Source organism: Coenobita brevimanus, chromosome 54 (assembly GCF_032717465.1).
Source record: "Coenobita brevimanus isolate Jiangsu-jjx chromosome 54, ASM3271746v2, whole genome shotgun sequence".
Taxonomy (NCBI): domain Eukaryota; kingdom Metazoa; phylum Arthropoda; class Malacostraca; order Decapoda; family Coenobitidae; genus Coenobita; species Coenobita brevimanus.
Genome location: NC_137007.1, coordinates 36,109,272 through 36,131,433, shown reverse-complemented (window position 1 = coordinate 36,131,433; position 22,162 = coordinate 36,109,272). Strand labels below are relative to the sequence as shown.

Genomic DNA, 22,162 nt, shown 5'->3' with positions numbered 1-22,162 from the left:
ATTTTTACGTTCGATGGTACATGAGCTGTGAGCAGAAATGGGTTTCTAAACATTTTTTCCATTAATCTTCGGTAAAATGTATACAATTAAATAATATACACAATTATCACAGCCTTTCTTTGCGTTTAAGAAACTTAGTACTAAATTTGGTCATAACCTGCAAATATAACTCTGTATGGCTAACAAGAAAAAATGATATATAGCTGGTACTTAAAAAGATTATATTAATATATTAAATTACATCAAGATCATGAATGGATATCTAAATATAGTAATCCTTTAGCTTTATATTTAGGTTTTTATTATAAAGATGCTATAAAATGACAGCTGTACTATACCTTTGTATATCAAAATGTTAATAATACACATTAATAATCATAAGTAACATCTTTGCCAATCAGCAAATGCAGTAAGAGGAAACATAAAGCACATACTGTAACTTCTGCACTTCCCCAAAAGCACACAACACTCGACCACTAGATAAGTAGGAAATACATAACATTCGCCTTCTATATCTAGGCCAGAGCTAGGTAATTTAACGATATATGAAACGCATAACGTGTATAAACTGGTCAATATCCAAATACTAAAACACAATACAGTATTTATACTTCAAAATACCATATGTGAAACATTGGCCGGCCAACCATTAGCCATAAAGTGAAACGACATTTTATATTTAACCATGCATAATATTTTAATCATTAGCCAATTTAGGCCAGACAAGCTGAGAGTTAGTGCATAGTGGAAAAAATAAACTAGTTTTAATCACTGAGACTGGATTTAACACATCAGTAGTCAAGGACTGTTCCTCATGTATATCATAAATAAAACTGTTTTCCATGAACATCAACTTAGGTCTAAGTTAAGTGTATGCCAGCCACAGACATAAGTAGTATAGTGTACTGTAGTAGCTCACATTACACACTAAAAATCTTACACTTTTCTAGATTTTAAGACAGCTTTTGGTCAAGTATATCTTATTTACTTTGAAAAGCTTAACATGGAAGGTTCTGCGGTTGAAGTGAGCGACATTTTTTGGTCACACTGTCTTACACCATGCTAAACACAGCATTCATTGAGATAACACTCGAATCTAGGCATCATTTATGCACACAAACCCCAGAAGCTTACACACAATCTCCCATACATACACATCATCAGAAGATGTTCACACTTCAATTTACCGCCTTTCTTTTGTGTATACGGTATATCTATCTATCTACTATATCTACTGTATATGTACATATACATTCACACACACACACACACACACACACACACACACACACACACACACACACTCAAACCTCAAGTACCTCGGGCAATAGGGACTGGACTAGGGCCATGGTACTCAAATCCGCATCACTCAGACGATATGTTTACATATACAGTATAATGGTACAGTGTGTTCTGGCAACTTTCCAAAACTCTCACTCTTACCCCTTCTTACCACCTTACCCCACATAAAGTCCACTTATATCTACCGTCAGGTAAGACACTGAGATATAACTATTGTAATTAAGAACATCAGTGATATTAAAAATAGCATTAACAAAACAGTAGTTGGGCTGGGTACCCTTGTGTTGTTGATACGTAGCTCCCCAGCATTCTCCCCCCACCCCCCACCCCCAGTGTTGTTGTCAAAGTTTCACCTTCTCCCGAACCATGTGGCCTTCAGAAGCTACCTTAGGCTGTCTGGTTAGACAATAATTTATGGGTCTGGCAGTTTTAGGGGATGAAACATAACGAAAATGTGTGCTAACCAGAAAAAATTACTCTTTCATCCGTGTGTTCTCATGAGTTAGCATTCAGTTTCACATTCTTCGTCTGACATCGTGCTTCCCAACACATTTCGGACTGACTAAACATATGGCTGAACTGCTTAGTTAGTCCGAAATGTGTTGGGAAGCGCGATATCGAACGAACAATGTGAAACTGAACGCTAACTTACGAGAACACACATATGAAAGAGTACTCCTCTTCTGATTTGCAAATATTTTTGTTCCATTTCGTCCCCTAAACCTGCCAGACCCATAAATTTTTGTCTAACAGCCTAACCTAACATCTTTCCTAAGGGCCACCTGATACGAGAGAATGCGAAACTTTGACATCATGGGTGGGGGGGGGGGCAGGGAAGAGTGCCAGGGAGATACGTACCAACAACACAAGGGTACCCAGTCCGACTTTTGTTTTGTTAATGCAATTTTTAATACTACTGATGCTCTTAATTGTAACATTTATACCTCTTTCATTGTTTTACCCAATGGTGCGTATAAGTGGGGGTAATTTACGTGGGGTAAGGGGGTTAGCAGGTACTGGGGAGAGTTTTCTTTCCCTGATGCTCCACAGAACGCCCTATAAGTGTCTCATGCATATAAGTGGGGGTAATTCACACGGGGTAAGGTGGTAAGAAGGGGTAAAAGTGAGAGTCTTCCTTCTCTGACACTCCACAGAACACCCTATAAGCTTCTTAGTCAGTTTCAGGACAACATATAAACTTTCTCTGCTGCCAGGTTTCCATCACTTCCTACGCACGATCTTTATCTTCTCTCGGTCCTTCCAAATCATTCTGATGGTGCTTTCATTCATGCCATGCTTTTTTGCCATTTCGGTAAATGTACGTTTTACTTAAAGCAGTAGAAGGACCTTACCAATTCAATTCATATTCATCCAGTTTGTTTTCTGTATTTTTCTGATTGTTTTCATCCATCCATCATCCAATCCTACATTGTCCCATGAGGAACGTAGAAGCACGGGGCTAGGCAGTTGGTCCCGACATTTAAGATGAGAGTGACCAGCCTCACTCATCCAAGAGTGGCATTACATGAGCAATCAACCCCAACCATCCCCTGGGATATAAACTTTCACCTGCTCAATCCGACTGGAGCGCAATAATTACCCACTAAACCACCAGGAGCCAAAATTTGGTTATATGGTTACCACCCAGCATAGTAAATGGTTTCCTGGTGCACAGGAAACCATTTGGCTTGTCACTCAGTGTAGAGTCACCCAGAGGCTGAAGGAAGTGGAAAGAATGAAGGAAAGAAATACAGAAGAGGGAGTGTAAAGTCACCCGTAGGCAGAATGACAAGGAAAGAATGAAGGAAAGAAAGACAGGATGGTAAATTACCTTTTCCTGCTGAAAAATTTCCCACTTTTTATCATCACGTAACTTAAGCCGTACCTACGATTGTCTTTACATACTCAACTGTGGTTTTCCTTTCCCAACTTCCCAACTGGATACTAGGCTGGGTTAAGTTAACTTAGGTTAGGACAGGCTCTTTCGCCACAACCCTGACGAATCAAACAAGCTGACACGTTGGGACACAGCTAAAAACAGGGAAACAGATTTTGCATGAAACTTTTATTTACCACCCACAAGTAATCCAAAAAGTATAACACTATCAGAAAAAAAAAAAGCGAAGAATGTGGAACTGAATGCTAACTTACGAGTGCACACAGATGGGAGTTTTTTTTTTTTTTTCTGCTTAGCAAACATTTTTGTTCAGTTTTGTCCCCTAAAACTGCAAAACTCATATGACCGTCAATTGAAGTCAGTGACGTTCGAGAAAGGACTTCATAGCCATATGCTCAGTCGGTCCAAAATGTGTTGGGAAGCATGAAATCAAACGAAAAACGTGGAACTGACCATTAACTTAAGAGAACACATGGATAAAAGTATTTAGAAAACATTTTCGTTCCACTTCATCCTATAAAGCTGAGAAACCCACTATGAGTGTGGGTTAGAATAGGTGAGGCGCAAGAAAGGATTGATAACCGTATGTTCAGTCAGTTGGAAATGTGTTAGGAAGCACGAAATCGAACGAAGAATGTGGAACTGAACACTAACTTAGAACACGTGGATGAAAGAGTAATTTTTTTCCTCTAATTAGCAAATATTTTCGTTCCATTTCGTCCCTTCAAACCGCAAAACCCATTATGAGTGTGGAGAAGAACTAGGTGAGGCACGAGAAAGAACTGATAACCATATGCCCAGTTGGTCCGAAACATGTTGGCAAGCACGAAATCGAACGAAGAATGTGGCACTGAACCTTAACTTACGAGAACACTTTTTTTTTTTTTTTTTCTGATTAGCATACATTTTCGTTCCATTTCGTCCCCTGATATTCAGAAACCCATAAATTTTCATCAAACCATCTGGCCTTGAATGTGCCCATGAAGCATATTTATGTTCTGTATGCGTATTCATCTCACTACCGGGAACCCTCAGCTTGCCCAGTCGTTTCAAAACTAACCACAGGTTTTTCTCGAAAATATGCTCAATGTGCTTCTCAGGCAAAGTGTTCTCAACATCCTAACCTAACCTATCCCTCTAGGGCTGTTTGGCTGAGGTGGGTGGCTGTGGTATTGAGACAAATACCCACACTGAACAGAAATATCCGCCCAGGAAAGGTACCCCGAGTCTAGAAGGTGATGTCATCATGTGCGACTTTCAAATTTCGTCACCAACCCAGCTAACTTCTCATGTAAGCTCGAGTTTTTCCACATGTTGACATGACTTGTCTCATTATGCTAAGTGCATTAGAACAAAAATGTGTTATTCAACTGCTTGTTACTCAAGGACTGAATGTATATATATATATATATATATATATATATATATATATATACACACTGTACACACACACACACACACACACACGCACAAGTACCAAATTGCAAACCTTGTACATATGGCATACTCACGAAGCCTAAGCAAGATCTATAAGTAACGTTTTTCCAACAACTAAGGGATTGTTTCACTGTATGTGTATATGCTGACCTTCAATGAAGTTGCCAAATGTCATTCATCCCCTCATCACAGAGTTACTGTTCTTTTATTGCCCCCATCTACTGCCTTCTCCTTCATTATATGCAGTAAATCACTTCCTTATTTAGACTACAGTGAGAAGAGTGACTAAATATTACGACTAAATAAAGGATATACAGTAATAACAAATAGGTGTGGGAATTTCGCGCTTGTTTCAACAGCGTGTGTTAACTATTTACATACATAAACCCACATGGCCAACACACTTACACACCACCAGTATACAGTATGCCTCACAACTCACTGCTTTTGGCATTCTTTTTTTTCCTTCTCCTTTCCCACTCTCCCACTTCTTATTATGAACCTTTCATGATTCTGAGTAAAACTACTAAGCTGCAAAACAGTGTCAATGTAACAACATTCTTTCACACGGAACTAGGCAAAACAATGAACAAAATCCTCAATAAAATCATTTTAATATTTCTTCCATCCATACCAGATATCTCGATACTCACAGTATACAGTACGGTATATCGGTATCAATTCGGTACCACAAAAAATGCAAATATCGGTGAATCGTACTGGGTACAGCACTAGTTAGATGGTATACTAGATGCACCATACCTTGGCTGTGAGTTGTGTCCAGAGCTCATTGATCTCCCGCTGTTTGCCATAGATGGTGTCAGCTGCCTCTGGGTGCGTCTGCATCAGCCGGTTTGCAGTCTCATCAAGCTGTCTGATTTTGTCACCCAGGGCTGCAAGGTCACGCTCCAGCCCTATTAAAAAAAAAAAAAAAAATCAACATTTGTTGACAAACCCCTCCTCTTACCTTCAACTACACTTGCATAACACTTTTTCACTACACGCATCACCTTCCTTTCCTCTGTGACAACATCTACATTAACATGCACGTGTGAGATTGGAGTAGCATGAAAATGAAAAGTCAGGAGTACAAGCAGTGGAAATGTGGTTGTTATGGATAGTGTGAATAATCTGATTCAGAAAAATATGGAGAAAGGAATTTATGGACATAGCAGGGCAGTGAAATGGCGGGGGACAGGACAACGTGGACGCGATTTGTTTGTGGCCACCCCAAACGGGATTTAGGCATCTGGCAATAGATAGATAGATAGATGAGTCAAAGACAGGGTGATTAGATGGTGTGGTCACATGGACGTGATTAGATGGTGTGGTCACATGGATAGAAGTGGTGTGAATAGTGGTGAAAAGGGTATCTAAATGAGTCTGGGTGCTGGAGGAGGTTGGACAGCCATGAAAAAGGTGGAATGATATGGTAAATGTGTGTGTGAGAAAGTGTGGAGTGGAGGGTGATGTGGCTAAAGAAATGACAGTGGATCGAATTTGTTTATCTGGAGGAGTATTTGACAACTTTGACACCCTTCTTTCTCCCCTCCCCTCCCACTAAAGTCATTAGAAAGTTCTTGCTGATTGATGGTATAAAGTGTGTATCGTTATGGCCTATGGAATGGAACCAGGATTCTGGAAGCTTGAATAGTTAGTGAAATGCATGTGTGTGGCCCATTTAACTGGAAAAACTTTTGGTTACTTTTTCCATCATTTTTTTCTAGACTCTTACCTCACCCCATCCTTAAAACGAGGAGGAGGAGGAGGAGGAGGAGGAGGAGGAGGAGGAGGAGGAGGAGAGGAGAGGGAGAGGAAGAGGAAGAGGAGGGAGAAGAAGAGGAAGAAGAAGAAGAGGAGGAGGAGGAGGAGGAGGAGGAGGAGGAGGAGGAGGAGAGGGAGAGGAGGAGGAGGAGGAGGAGAGGAGAGGGAGAGGGAGAGGAAGAGGAAGAAGAGGGAGAGGAAGAGGAAGAAGAAGAAGAGGAGGAGGAGGAGGAAGAAGAGGAGGAGGAGGAGGAGGAGGAGGAGGAGGAGGAGGAGGAGGAGGAGAAGGAGGGGGAGGAGGAGGATTATCATCATCATCATCATCTACGCACAAACATTTTTTAGGTTTACCTAAAGTTCAGTTACTGGTGAACATAGTGTAAAACATTAGGGACTGACCTTCATGTTTGCGCTGGAGTGCCTGGACACTACGGAGGTCTCGACCACAGTCGTTGTTGTTAAGGGCCTCGTCCTTTTCCTGAATCCAGTCCTTTGTTTCATCTACATCACGGTGGAAACGCTGAACCTCATGGGCTGACCCCAGTTGGAACTGGCGTTCCTATACAACATATTAACAACATATGTTAAGCAGGTTGGCAAGGGATGGTGACAGAATGGACATAAATCCATGAAAAAAATGTTATGCCACATGCTGGTAGCACAGCACCAGTCCTTGAACTACAAGGCTGCCACCAGCAAGTGAAAAAATGGTTTACATCTGCATACATGGTTAGTTTCCACAAATATAAACTGTACAGCATGGGTCTCCTACCCTTAAATAGTGTGGATTATCACTGGGTAGCTTTAGGCTCTCTTATGCTCCATAACCCCCTGGACCATAGGTATGTATGAAATTTTTACTTTTTAGGTCCATTTCTAAATTGTCTCTATTTTTGTAATAATATACTCAGTCCACTACTGTAACTTTAGTATGAACAAGACAAAGGATAGCTATCTTCGATAACTGCACACATCCCAACTGTAACCACCACCCCACATCATCTTGGAAGTTGTCTTTGTCTTTGAACACACCCCATGGACACCTTAGACATACATGCACATGCAAGCACACGCATGCATGCATGCATGCATGCATGCACACACACACACACACACACACACACACACACACACACACACACACACACACACACAAGCAAATAGTAACCATTTCATAATCATACAATCAATTAATAACCTATCTGGAGCACAGAGGCCTCAAGCTAAACTACTCAATCCAGACATTTAAAGCTTGAGTGGCCAGCTGCTTTTCCCTAAGCAGCATTATGTAAGCAATAAACCATAATTACCTACTGTAAGATGGGGCTATTTGACTTACTTTTGGCAATTTTTCGTTGTACTAAAGTTTGTAGAGCAACATTTAGGCACTTAAAATAATCCAACTTCATATTGTTAAGAAGCGATATTTGCCAGTTAGGTACTGCTAGAGAATTCCCGATGTTCCTGTAATTCTGTAGATCTGTAACAAGTTAGAGTTGCCACTTAGCCTACTGTTTGTGATCACAGTTATTTTGTAAGCTATACATTAATTTTTGTGCTCTTTTTCTCAATAATGTTTTATTTATATGACTGTTACATAATGTAATTCAATTTAAGTTTGTATGCTAAATAATTTACAGTAACGGCCATACCACGTTGAGTACACTGCTTCCCATCTGATCAGCGAAGTTAAGCAACATTGGGTCTGGTTAGTACATGGATGGGTGACCGCCTGGGAACACCAGATGCTGTTGGCATAACGTTCTCCCTACGTGTCAAGTGGGGTTGGTGGAGGATTAGTGCCCCTCCCTGTAAAACAATTAACTCTGAGCCCTTGGCCACCCCGTTTGGGATACATGGCGTCTGGCAATGAATGAATGTAATGTACGAAAGCTCTGGCATGTTTTGGATGTCTCCGAGTTGGTAACTGTTGTAACCGTGCTCCCTTGGGAATACACCAGAACTCTGGAGAAATGAAGATCATTCAAGAACAATGCATGCTTGTATAAGGATGTGGAAGAGACTAGAGCAAGTTCAGTCAGTTTTCAGTTCAGTTTGAGTGTAGTTCAGTGTCAATGCAGTGCAGTATATTTTTCGTACTTGTGAAAATAGTGAAGTGTTGTCGAGCATTAAATGTAATTGCAGTTAGTAAAGTTTGTATATCTTTGGTATTTGTGAAAATAGTGAATTTGGAAAACATTAAGTGTAATTATTTGGAAAATAAAGGCAATGAACTTAAGAAGCCAGCGTTTATTTACAACGCTTGAGCTAATCTTATGTGCTGTACACTGAAAGGCTGACCATAGGAAGAGCAACTCACTGGGCAACATCCTTCCTATACTATACTACTGCTGTTGGAGCCTGTGGCAGTGTGGAATGCGGACGTAACAATATGTGAAAACAGAAAAACACAGAAAAGGCATGTGAAAAATTAAAATAATGTTTATCAACACCTGATGTGGGGCAATTGCACTTTGGCTTTCCTTAAGTGGAACATTCAAAATTTTCATTTGAATCTCTCCGACCTTCAATGCCTTCTTGCCCTGTATTGTCTTTTGGTTGTGCGCCTCCAAGAGACCCGCCTCTCCGCCCCCCCTGCTTCAATCCAAATCGAACCAGCCAGAAGTTCCTTTACATACATCGATTGGTCCTCCTCCAGTCCATGACTGCTGCAAGTGTTCGGCCTTGTAAACAACATATGGACTAAGGTGCTTTCCACTGGCAGTGATGGAGAACATGATGGATGTTGAAATCTTTGTCGTAATAATGATTTGCTCTGCATGTTTTACACCACCCTGGAATATCTGGAGCTTTCCCTCTGGAACATCTGTGATGTTGGTCTCGTCACAGTTAATGATATTTGCAGGGGGGTAATCCCCTAAGACTTTCTTCTAGCTTTTTAAAGTAGGCCACTACGACCTCAACAGAGACAGCAGCCCACTTCCTCGAAATGTTTTGGCATATCCTGGAGGACAACAGGTATTGTGTCTCTTACCCAGTCAGTACCTCGGAGATTATCCTCAAAATCCGCAATGTAGTGTCTACTGTCCAGGAAGTTGCAGTATTTAATTGCCCCAGGGGGCCGAGTCAAACTGCCCCATTAGACTAAAATCATAATACTTTATAAACGAAAGCAGCTAACTTACTTTGGTAGGCGGACAAACATTGCCGGTAATGAAACTTTGCTTGTTATTATATATCCAAGGGACAGCAGAGGAAAATACAACTGATCCTGTCTTTAAGGTTGTAAATCACAGCTTTAAAAAATCTGAAAATAACAGGAATGAAAAACTGATCATAGTTCACTTACCTTCAGCAACCTATCCCTAAATTTCATTTACAATATAAATTAGTGATTGCAGAATATAGCACTATATGAAAAAGTCAAATATACCCCTATTTACAGTGTCGGACCACCTGAGTCTCATTACCCATTAACCCTTTCATTAACAGACAACACAGACTGCATCCAACTGCGGGCAAGTACTCAGGATATAGGCCTGCTCGGCCTTGCCCTAGCACTGGGAGAATTCCCCTTGTTTCCGTGCTCGCGGTACTTCTTAAACATTTGATCCTCACACCCTTGGTTTTGCTTCTATCTGTGATTTTTTTTTTTTTTTTCCTTGTAATCTTGAATAGCTGTACTTGCTTATGATGTTGATAAAAACGTTTGGCGAATATAAATTATAGCTATAGGCAGACAGATAGATAGACAGATAGAATATACATTATGCACTAATTTATGATGTTTTTGGCATATCCGATAGAGCCAGGATTCCGGGGGCTTGAATGATGAGTGAATGGAAGCATGGCCCATTGGACTGGGCAATTTTGGGCTGTCTGGACATTGCTACTGCTCACCCTGCCCCCGGGTGGGAAAGGAGGCCTGGATGATGATGATGATGATGATGATGATGATGATTATGATGATTTTCTTTTCTTCATGTTTTCTCATAGAAATATATGTTTTATGGTAATTGTTACCGAGAAAGAGTTTTAGGAAAATTCAGTAGCTACATTTTGATATATAAACATTTACTGTAGGACAATTTGGGTCGGTTTTATGTACCGCAAATGGAAATTCTTGCGATCACGCTGTAGTGCAGGAGCAGTGTTTCACTAAATTATTTTTCTCCCGCCTTTATTTATGCCTCAATCTGCCTGATTTTATATTCACAGATCTCAAAGAATTGTACTTGCTTATAGTGTTGATAAAAACATTTGGCGAATATAAATTATGCATTAACTTACGATGTTTTTTCTTTCCATCAAGGGGTAATTTTGTTGGATGCAGCTTGTGCGTCCAGTAACAAGTGGGTGAGATTAGGTTCGACACAGCCTGCGTCGTCCAATAACGAGCAGGTGACTTTTGCATTGCTACCCTAAGTAACGAAAGGGTTAATATGCCAAATTGCCCCAGGTGAGTCGAACATCCCCATCTTATGGTATACAGCTAACTATACAGTATATCTCAAACCTTGTTCCCATCCTCCATTCCTTCCATCCTCTTATGTCTTCTCTCCTTCATTCTTCCTTGTCCTGCTTACGGGTGACCTTATACTCCCTCTTCCGTCTCTCTTTTCTTCATTCTTTCCTCTTCCTTCCGCCTGTGGGTGACTACACTGAGTGACATGCCAAATAGTTTCCTTTACACGAGGAAACCATTTACTATGCCAGGTGGTAACCATATAACCAAATTTTGGCACCTGGTGGTTTAGTGGGCAATTAAGGTGCTCCAATCGGATTGAGCTAGAGAAGGTTTATATCCAAGGGATGGTTGGAGTTACTGCTCATGTAATGCCACTCAGGGATGAGTAAGGCCGATCACTCTCATCTTAAATGTCAGGACCACCTTGCCTAGCCCCAGGCTTATACGTTTCTCATGGGGTAATGTAGGACTGGATGATGAATGAATGAATGAATGAAAAAGAAATACTGGTAACAGCATTAATAACCTAAACTTATTCTTTAGCTACATGTAATGTGCTGTAGCTTCAATGCTACTGCAGGAACTTACCTGTGCCATTTGTTGCAATGAGTTCCACTTGGTATTCAGCTCCTCAATCTGAGTCTGGATCTTGAGTGCAGCTTCAGTCTGACCAAGGCTCATTAATTGCATTGCAATTTCATTCATCTCAGCCAGGCGGACTTCGTTGGCCTCAAGGTCTGTCTTGAAGTCATCAAACTTTTTCTGCAGAACTTCAACCTGTAATAAAAATTTGCTTCGGTAATTTTCATGACCGTCTAGCACTGACTTCAGAGAAACAGACATCGAAAAGTTAATCAAATCTATACATGCAATAGTTACTTACAGTTCAAAACTAACAAACATGGCTAGATGACAGATGTCCACACTAAGGTATAGAACATGCCTGAGTGAGCTTTTGACAAAAATACTGTTAAATATAGATGTTATTCAAATTCTCCAGTTTCCACTGTAGTTTCATCTTTTACTCTGGCTGAAGTAATTTTCAATATATGGCTTGCTTTCTACAAAAATTTAATAAGTAAATGGTAACTTGTAACTTACCCTAGAGCTTATTTCACAGTGAGCATAGCAATAGCAATATGGTAGCTTACCATATATCATACAAAGTCACAGTCTGTTTCATAATTGTTATTTCTGAATGAGTTTTCATAATATACATGACATACTATGTTTTTAAGGATGTCCAATCAAATGAACTACTCTTTAACAAATTCTAACTGCAGTAAGTTCAGCAGACAATTTTTTTTAGTACTTTTGGCATTTTTTAGATAAATTCTGAGATAATCTATTTCATGTGGTCATATGAATTTTTCATGTAGATTTAAAAAAGGTATCATTCATATATTCAAGTTCCACAAATCTGCATGGTCAGAGGTTGAACCAACTTACATACTAACCCATCCACTGGCCTGGGGAATAAACCTTGAATGTAAGCAAGAGCTCTTGTTCACTTGCTCAAACAATTATTAAATGTCTACACTTGAAAGTATAAACCTGCTCCTAGACTCTCATGCACTAAATCATTTGCTAAATATACAACTTCATGGAAATGCATATTCTCCCCATGCATATATTCTAAGATCATCCTATTCTAAATCCTTGTATAATGACAATCATAGAGATCTGAATGAGCACATAACTAAATTACATGTATGGCTTACTGACTTATTCCCAAAGAAATATATTTCCAGTTGCATCTAAAATTTTCACCTTATTCCCCATGTTTATATGAGATGCAGATAATTCTGTAGAATTAAGACTCTTTAAACTCACGCATGTTACACAACTTCATGTTATTATGGAAGAATCTCAAATTTAGACATCATCTGATACCGTATAAACCTCATAAAATTTAAGTTGTCCAAACTCAAATGGACTTCTTATGAAGAAAAATACAGTATGTTGGTGCTAAAAGTGATCAGTGACAACATTTTTTTTTTTTTTTTTTTTTTGCATTACTCATTCTTTTGAGCATGAAAACAGTTTGAACAAAATTATAACATACTATTTCCAATATCTCCCTTCCAATTACAGTACTGTATTACCAAATGAAGAATTACGTGCTACTGGATTATTAATAACAACATATCAAGAAGTCATGTTCTAGCACTGTTAAAAAATGTAAAACATTATAGCTGAAATGAGTCCATCAGCTGAAAAACAAAGGCACCTTGCAGCTGCCATTTTAGACAATGTCCAATCATCAAAGAGTGTGGTGGTATCTCTGCCTCTTGTAATTTTATCATGTACTTCCATTTCAGCCCTTGTCACCAAGCATAATTATTTTCAGTAAAATATGGGCTAGGTAATTCAATACCCTCTTGAAAGTAATCCTTATCCACTAAGTAGGGATTACTCGTCCTGGTTTGTGTCTGATGGCACATGCTGTACATTGTCAAAAAAGAACGAATGCAGAGAATGCACGCAGCTAGCAGCTACCTGCACTACTGTTTTCATGATGACTTACTGCACCCATTATCAATGTTATATTAACCATGAATTATGAGATTTGGGCAGTAAAGGAAGAGGACAGTCGTAGGCTCGAACGTCCTGAAATGACAATGAGGCCTGGGGGGGCTAGGTTTGCGAATGAAGAGTTAAGATGAGGGATATTACAGAAGTGTATTGTTGTTCTGATTAGGAAGGGTAGATTGAGATGGTTTCGGCATGTGGAGAGGACAGAGGATAACAATTGGGTGCAGAAAGTGAGAAGTGTTAATGCTGTGGGTAGGGTTGCAAGAGGAATCCCCAATACTGAAAAAGACCTGGGACAAGGTCAGAGAGTGTGACCTCAGGGATAAGGGACTCAACAGGGAGGCTGCAAGAGATAAGCATCATGGACAGCTGCCATCAGGTGACCAAGGCAAACACATGAAAGCATTTTAGAGACTTTATAAACGATATGAACGATACAATATACGAGGTTGCTATTTATGTGTTGTTCTGGCAGGACTAGATCAGGACTGAGCATCACCACTTGCATCCTTGGTCCACGTGGGACCACTTCTCTGACCATGTGAACAGCTAATGCAATACACACCATTAATGATATAGCTCATATTATATTTCTATCTTTACTGAAATTACCGGGAGTTAAATCTTCACATAACACGAGATAGGTTATGCAGAACCTTGTGCAAAATCAATTTCGTGCTAAAACGTGACATATATTTACATGTAAAATGGGGGGTTAGGTTCTAGAAGCCTCATATTTTTCATTAAAAATATATCTAAAAACAGATTATTACAAATACGTCTGCCTTAAGACACCGAAGACAGTGTGTTTACATATGACCTCACCGACTGGACACATCAGTGCATAGCTACTGCATTCTAACCTAACCTAACCGATTAGTTTTGCCCCCTAATACTCCCCATACAAATTTTAATCACCAAGGATTGCCACTAAGCCCCTTGAAAGTCCTCATTACAAATTCAGCAAAAACTTCACCAAAACAACACATGAATAATGGCCGCCAAGCATCACACATATTTTGCCACAAATCACTTTTGGCACTCAAAAAAAAAAAAAAAAAAAAAAAAAAAAAAAAATGCAGTGTGAAACTTTTTGAAAGCCATTAGTCATCAACAATAAAGGGGAAAAAAAAAAATCTATCAAGAAGTCGTCAGCATGGAGTGATTGCGTATCTCACTTCTCAGATACACACGAATGCAGTAATCATGAAAAATAAACAAGTCAGCCAAGCAGTAAAATTTGTATGACAGTATAATTCACAAGAACTGAACTCAGATAATTATCTTACCTAACTATTTATGTCTACACGTAGTGTCTTCATGTATCATATGATCCGAATTTTCTTGACCGAAGACCATCAGTTTATAACAAAGATCGAGCACATGGCTTTTTTTTTTTTTTTTTTCCTCTTTTTTTCACACTCATTGCACTAAAGGCAAATACATGAATTTTACTGCTCCTTCATCATTAACTTTTTTTTCCAACAAAGAAAACTATCCACACCATAAACATACCAACTCATTTTATCCGTCTGACCATTTGTATTTAAGCTCCAACACCACATGCTATTTCATCCGACAAATTTACATTTTCATTTAGAATAAATGGTTTTCTTGTGTTCATAGCACTTTTAAAGTGCTTAGGCACAACTAAAGTTAGTTTGGAACCACATACTCAGAGTTCTGAGAGGCAATGAGAAGCAAGGAAATAAGCAAATAAACTTCTCATCACAGCAACCATTCACACAACACTGAGGTAGGCAGCAGACTGTGGCAGATGGTATGGGGGTCACGTGGGTCAGGTCGGGTCGAGGAAGCCAATCAGTGACTGACAAAAGCATAACAGAAGAGTTGTATCTGGAAATCCAATACCAAAACACACCCATTTCCCAGTTTCTCTCGCGCAACTGAGTGGTACAGTATTACTCTGCTATTAAGTAATTATGGAAGAAATTTAAGGCCCATGTTACTGTAAAATCGTTGTTTCGTTTGGTCTTAAATCGCGACTCTACTGTATTTTTAATGACAAAATTCTGATGCAAATACGAATACAGTACCATATGAGTATAATTTGAATCAGTTCCTAACTTTTATAATGTAAAAATGAATCATAACAAAAGAGCTATCACAACAAGAGGGTTGACTGTATATAGTCAGTTTAGCAAAAATAAAGGTCAAGATCTTGTCATCAGACGATCTTTTACAATGACGTCTATTCATGCAACTACAATATTACAAGATCCTTGACTTACCGTACCAACAGTACAGTACATTACCTCTCCTCTACAATTCCTCAACTGTTAAAGAACTTTTACCAGTGTATCAAATCTGCCAGTTACGGTACCTGCACAGTTCAAAATCCCCATTCCTATGCAAATATGTACTCCAACATCACCACATCACCCCAACAAATCTGAGTACCATCTTTTTGCAGTAATCTTGCTGCTACCAGGCAGGGGTGGATCCAGGAATTTTTGGTGGGGGGGTCTGATTCGCTGATTCAACCAAAGACTTGACGCGACATACAGATATTTCAATGTTGAAACTGCCTCTTTATTCAATGATGCATGGCTGGTGGGGGGGGATGCATCCTCCCCATCCCCCCCCTGGATCCATCCCTGCTACCAGGCAATTTTATTCAGTTCAGGAGGGACCTCTCTTAATAACAGGCTGTAGGCTATCTAGCCTCTCCTGTTCAGAAATCCACTTAAACTGCATATAACTGTCAGGAAATAGCAAAAACAATATGACAAAGATATCTCTGGCTTCAAAGGCTTTGCTAATGAAGACTCACCTGCTCCAGATCTTCACCAACATCCTCTATTTGTGCATGCTGTTCCTTGTCTTTGATCCACTGCGAGAGTTCAGCAGCTTCTCTCACCAGCACATATGCCTGCACAGTCTCACTTAGCTTCTTTTGGCGCTCCCGAGCCATTGCCATCAGATTTTCATACTGGGCCTGCAAACAGTCATTAATGCTACTGGCATTTCAGAACTAAACCTGGCACTGATATATTAAGTATCTGATGAATGTCCTGGTTCTACTAATATATTACGTCTATTTCAACTCAAATTTTGTCAAGCACAGATTTACTAATGTAAGTTAATATCAATACTGCAGTTAGCCTGATTTTAATGACACTAAACCATGAAACTGTGTACTCAACCTTATTCAACCTAATTACACTACAATTCACAGTACCAGTACTAAATTTACTATACAGTACCTTAATCTGGTTTTGACGAGCTGCAATGGAGTTACCATCTGCCAAATTCTGCTGAGAGGCAGTCAGTCCAGAATCAATTTTCTTAACATATGCAGCCGGGACAAAGCCTTGGCGATCATTCACCTCTACTTTCCACCAGTCCTTATTGGTAGCATTCAGAAGTGTAAGAACATCATTCTTCTTCATGGACACTTCACGAGGGGATTTTTCAGTGTAATCATACAAGGCCACAACACACTCTTTGCCGGTGATATCAGTAACTGGCACTTCCTGCTGCCGACAAGCAGCTGCTTGCTCATCCAAGGCAGCAATGGTGGAGCTGAAAGCTTCTAAGTCACTCATTAGAGCCTCATGCTTTTTAAGCAGAGCTTCAGCAGAATCTTCATCCTTGCCAAAATCTCCTCCGGCAGCAATTGGTTCTTTTTCCTTCATCCATGATTCAGCCTCATTAGCATCAGCAAAGTACTGGTGAGCCTGGAGGGAGTCATCTAGGTCCTGGCGGCGCTGATTGGCACGCTCCTTCAGCTGGGCCCAGTGTTGATTCAGGGTGTTCACACGCTGCTTGATCTCCTCTCCAGCAAAATGACCATCGCTTATCATCTCTTCCCCAGACGTTGTCACAGCTACAATACGATTCTCATGATTGTTGATTTCTGCCAAAACAGCCTGGTGTTTCTTGATCAAATTCTGCACACCAATCAAATCTCTGCCACGGTTAGTGGAGGCTGCAATAGGCTCCTTCTCCCTGATCCAAGCCTCTTCATCATCAATGTCACGGAACAGCTGTTGCACCAACAGGGAGTCTTTCAGGCGATCTTTACGAAGGGTCATGGGCTTCTGCAATGCATTATAGCGTTCCTGAAGGGTCAACTGCTTTGCTTTGATATTCTCTGCATCAAAATGACCACGATCAACAAACTGATCAGCTGCAATTCTCACACCATCAATCCTATCTTGATGTGCCCCAACATCAGCTTCAAGCAAAGCATGCTTTTTCAGCAGGTTTTTAACAGCAGTGAGATCCTTCCCGAAGTCCTCACTCATAAGCTGTCCCTCAATCTCTGACAGCCACAACTCAATGTCCTCAACACCTCTGTTGAACTGCTGCTGCTGAGAAGCTTCCTCAAGCTTAGATCCCTTTCTGCGTGTCGCTTCTTCTAGCGAGGTCCACAACTGGACAATTTCCTCCATACGACTACTGATCTTGTCCCTGGCATAGTGGTCTGCATCTAAGAGCTCTTTTCCAGTGGATGTTATCTCCTCAATACGGGATTTATTAGCACTGAGTTCCTGGTCAAAGTTCTGATGTTTCTGGACTTTGCCATTCAGATTTGTTGGGTCCAAGTAGCTGTCATCAGTAGCAAACTTCAGCTTCTCATTAATCCAGCCTTTGGTCTCATCACAGTCACGCTCAAATTGCTGTAAGCGGTAAGAGTCTTCTAACATGGTGCGACGGTGGGCAGACATCTCCAGCAGTGCAGAGCGACGTTCCAGCAGCAACTCACGCCTCTGGGATACATCATCTGCTGCATAATGTTGACCCTCAATCAGTTTCGTGGCAAACTCATCCAAAGCCTTTATCTTTTCCTCCTGAGCTGCCAGAGATTTTTCAAAGTCTTCATGCTTCTTGATAAGAGCTTCAACAGAGTCAATAGAATCCCCTAAGTCATCATTTTCAAGGAAGGCCTCCTGTTTGGCCATCCAGGTGTCAGCTTGTTCAGTGTCACGGTAGAAAAGTTGGAGGTCCATGCACTGTTCATACAGGATACGACGCTCCTCCCAGAGAGTCAACAACGCAGCTTTCTCCTGGGTTAGAGTAGAAAGCTTTTCCTTCACCTCCTCTGAAGCATGGTGCTTCTTCTCCACCAGCTTCTCTCCAGCCTCATGAGTTGTCTTAAAGCTGTCCTCACGAGCATCAATTTCTCCCTTGTGTTCTTGGTGGCGCTCAAGTAGAGCCTCTGCACCAGCCACATCCTTGGCCAGTTCATCAGCAGAAATGATGGCTCTCATATCATTGATCCAAGAAATAAGATCCCGGAAGTCAGAAAGAAAACGATGTAGGTAGTAAGAGTCATCGAGTTTGCGACGCCTCTCCTGAGCCTTGGCAGTGAGCGTGGTCCATGAATGCTCAATCTCTGCAAGCTTGGCCTTGGTCTGCTCAGCATGGTCAGAATGGATGCCACACAAACGATTGGCTTCCTCTCCAAGTGTAGATACCTTGTCTTCCAGAGCTGCCAAGTCGCGCTCCAAACCCTCATGCTTACGCTGAAGTGTCTGCACAGAGGCAAGGTCCCGACCATAGTCATCAGATGACAGGACCACATCCTTCTCTGCTATCCAGGCAATAGTTTCATCAGCATCCCTGTTAAATCTTTGGATCTCATGAGCACCAAAGAGCTTCTCTTGGCGAGTGAGAGCCAACTGGCGCAAACGTTGCCAAGCTTCAGTAAGTTCTTTCTTGCGTTTGGTGATGACATCCACCTCTGGATGTCCATCATCCACTAACTTCTGGGCCAGCGTGTACACCTCAGTTACTCGATACTCTTGGGCAGCCATGTCCTTCTGAAACTCATCAAACTTCCTCTGCAGAACCTCCACATGCTCCAGGTCAACACCAAACTCCTCAGAAGTGACGTAAGCTTCTTTGTCATTGATCCAGTACATGACTTCATCACACTGACGCTGGAACTGCACCAACACTAAAGCCTGATGCAGGCGCATACCCTTATCTGCAAGGCGGCTAAGCAGCAGCTCCCACAAGCGATGTAATTCATCTAAAATGTAATGCAAAATATAATCAAATTTCATACAGATACCCAAGTAATTCTATAATTTCTCTCTCTCTCACACACACACAAACACACACACTTAACTGCAATCATCTCTTATAATCTTCCTTTAGGGAATCCCTTTCGAACTCACATTCTAGCTAATGCATTCGTATAACAATATGCTGTTGTGCAATGCATCCCCCACTATTAACACTATTCTGGGCCGATGAAACACCAACACATCATTTGTTGGCCAACCGATTCTGGGCCGATGCTGCTGCAATTTTTTAGCAATTTTTCATGGTTCAAGTACATGGCACAACAATTTTGTAAACACTCCAGACATGCACTAGTATTTCATTGGAAACTCACCCCCCACCCGGGAACAGGAGAGAAAAGTTACGCAAGGCTGGCCCTGTGTTGTGTTACCGGGTAAGATATACCTGTGCTAGTACAATTGCTCCCCTAGCTGCAAACTTGCCAGATACAATCTCTTTTTTTATATGCTGCAAACTTGCCAGATACAAACTCTTTTTTTATTAGTATTTACTGAGTTGCATTCAATATCTAAAGTACACTGTATGCAGCACTGAACTTATTACCATATTTTACATCTCTCTACAATACCTAATGTTTGTGCTTTCTTGATAAAAATTACCATATTGGTACCAGGTCAACAACTTTAAAAGCATAGAGGTACAGTATTTCACTTCACGTATTACTAATCTTTGACTTACAGTAAAAGTCCTCTCATTTGGCATCTGGTCGAAGGTACTGTATTTCCAGTCTTTTGGCAGTTTTCATAAATACAGTAGTCTCATTACGAAAGTTCTCTGCTCTTCCGGCACATATACTGAGCCTATTGGCCAATTTGGCACTGTTGGCGCTAAACCTAGTGCTTTTCATAATAATTAGGGCCAATAAATGTTAGATATCCTTCTATATCCAACACAATTTGAAGTTCAATTTAGCATGAAAGTTTGAACAGTTCATCTACAGCTTAGCACGTTTTAAAGTTGGGCTCAGCGCTTTTGAAGAGTTCTGCTTGCCAACATTGAATGCGTTGTCTGCCATCACGACTCATGACTGTCTGGCTTTGTGAGTGGGACCTTTTGAAAGTTTGGAAACTTTGTCATGCTATCTCATTCTCGTGTTGCACTATGGCCTCTACTAGTGGAAAGACTACTGTTGTTGTGAAAAAATGAACCCATAAGGTGCTGACAATCACCAGGAAGATTGAATTATTGAAAAAATTGGAGGTGGGTGTTCCTTGAAAAAAGATAATGGAAGATTTCGGTGTGAGCTCTTCCACAATATACGACCTTAAAAAACAGGTCGATTTGGTGCTTGGGGCTGACCAACAATACTTACTAGACACTGTGATTGCACTGAGGTGACTGACCATGATTACTAGGAGCTTTTTGGCAGGTTTTCCCAGTCTTTCAGCAGTTTCTGCTCTTTTGGTAACTCCTTGGTCCCGAAGATGCCGAATGAGAGGACTTTTACTGTAATAACTTTCTGGGTTACGAAACAACTCCTAAAACCAATTAACTTCATATACTGAGAATAACTGTACATCATTTGTAATATTTGATGACATGTGCCATGAACAAAACCCTCTCACCTCTCCAATTTTCATCCCCTGTCACGTATCATGATGCAATTACTTACCCAACTTCTGCCTGATGATATCCGAAGCAAAGTGTTGCTGGTTGATCATCTCAGAACCAGTGTTATCCAGCACCACAATGGCATTGGAGTGAGCTGCCACCTCAGCTTCAAATGCCTGATGTTTCTGGATCTTGGCCTGGAGGTTGGTGGGATCTTTGTAGCTCTCATCAGAAGCTGCCTGGAGCTTCTCTTGGATCCAGGATTCCAGTTCATCAGCATCTCTCTTGAAGTACTGTTGCAAAGTAACCCAGGGTTAATATAGTTCTTCTGACATTAGCTACACTATATGCAATACAGTTACACGTAGACTGAACCTACAGTCTTACTGAATTACCATACTGTAATGATTATGAAAGCCATTAGCCATTCATGTAGTACTGTACCTGGAACTTGCGAGAGTCCTCAAGCTTATCCCTCTTCAGGCGAGCGTCTGAACGAAACTGGGAATAACGGGATAGCACCTGTTCTCGCCGGTCCTGGATGTCCTCGGCAGTCTCCAGGATCCGCACCTCCTTCACTACCACGTTACCTTCCATTCTGTTCAGACCCTTCAACTACTACTGGCTAAGTTACTTTTTTTTTTCCTCCAGTTTTTCCAAGTTACACTATACACCACAGCTTACTTTACTCTAACTACAGTACTGAATCTTCTTTGATCTCAAACAGTATTATGCAGGAGACAGGGTCCCTTCACTCTGGAGACTAACTGTGAACTTGACGGCTACAGCACACAGTTACAACCAAAGTCTAGTACACCAGTCACAACACCTGAAATAAAGACAATTATCTTGATAAACAAAAATGAGATAATGGTCTATCTATCCATTGCTAGATGCCATAATCCTGTGAGGGGTGGCCGTTTGTCTTTAAGTTAGGTGTTTTATGGGGAGGGGCAGTAACCCTCCGCCAACCCACTTGCTGACAAGTAGGGAACACGTACACATACAGTTGGTTATATAGCTACCACCCAGCACTGTAAATGGTTTCCTGGCTTACAGGAAACCATTAGGTTTGTTACTCAATGTAAAGCAATCTGAGAAGGAAAGAAGTGTGATAAAAAGTAACAGGAAAGATGAGAGAAACTGGAAGAAAGGAGGACTGACACAGAAAAAGAATGATAAAAGTGAAA

General features: G+C 40.8%; 1 protein-coding gene and 1 pseudogene across 1 annotated transcript in view; one reads left to right on the top strand and one right to left on the bottom strand.

The window, feature by feature from the left end:
- The window catches only part of alpha-Spec (alpha spectrin), a 62,336-nt gene that overhangs the window by 37,414 nt on the left and 2,760 nt on the right, over nt 1-22,162 (bottom strand). Inside the window, exons 2-8 of the mRNA XM_080273400.1 lie at nt 21,417-21,801; nt 21,034-21,265; nt 16,592-19,365; nt 16,159-16,323; nt 11,418-11,606; nt 6,800-6,959; nt 5,399-5,550 (exon numbers count right to left, since the gene is read on the bottom strand). Of these exons, the coding sequence (XP_080129526.1) occupies nt 5,399-5,550; nt 6,800-6,959; nt 11,418-11,606; nt 16,159-16,323; nt 16,592-19,365; nt 21,034-21,265; nt 21,417-21,569 (3,825 nt within the window). The 5' untranslated portion in view covers nt 21,570-21,801. The remainder of the gene's footprint in view (nt 1-5,398; nt 5,551-6,799; nt 6,960-11,417; nt 11,607-16,158; nt 16,324-16,591; nt 19,366-21,033; nt 21,266-21,416; nt 21,802-22,162) is intronic.
- Nucleotides 8,039-8,157, top strand: LOC145401161 (5S ribosomal RNA; annotated as a pseudogene).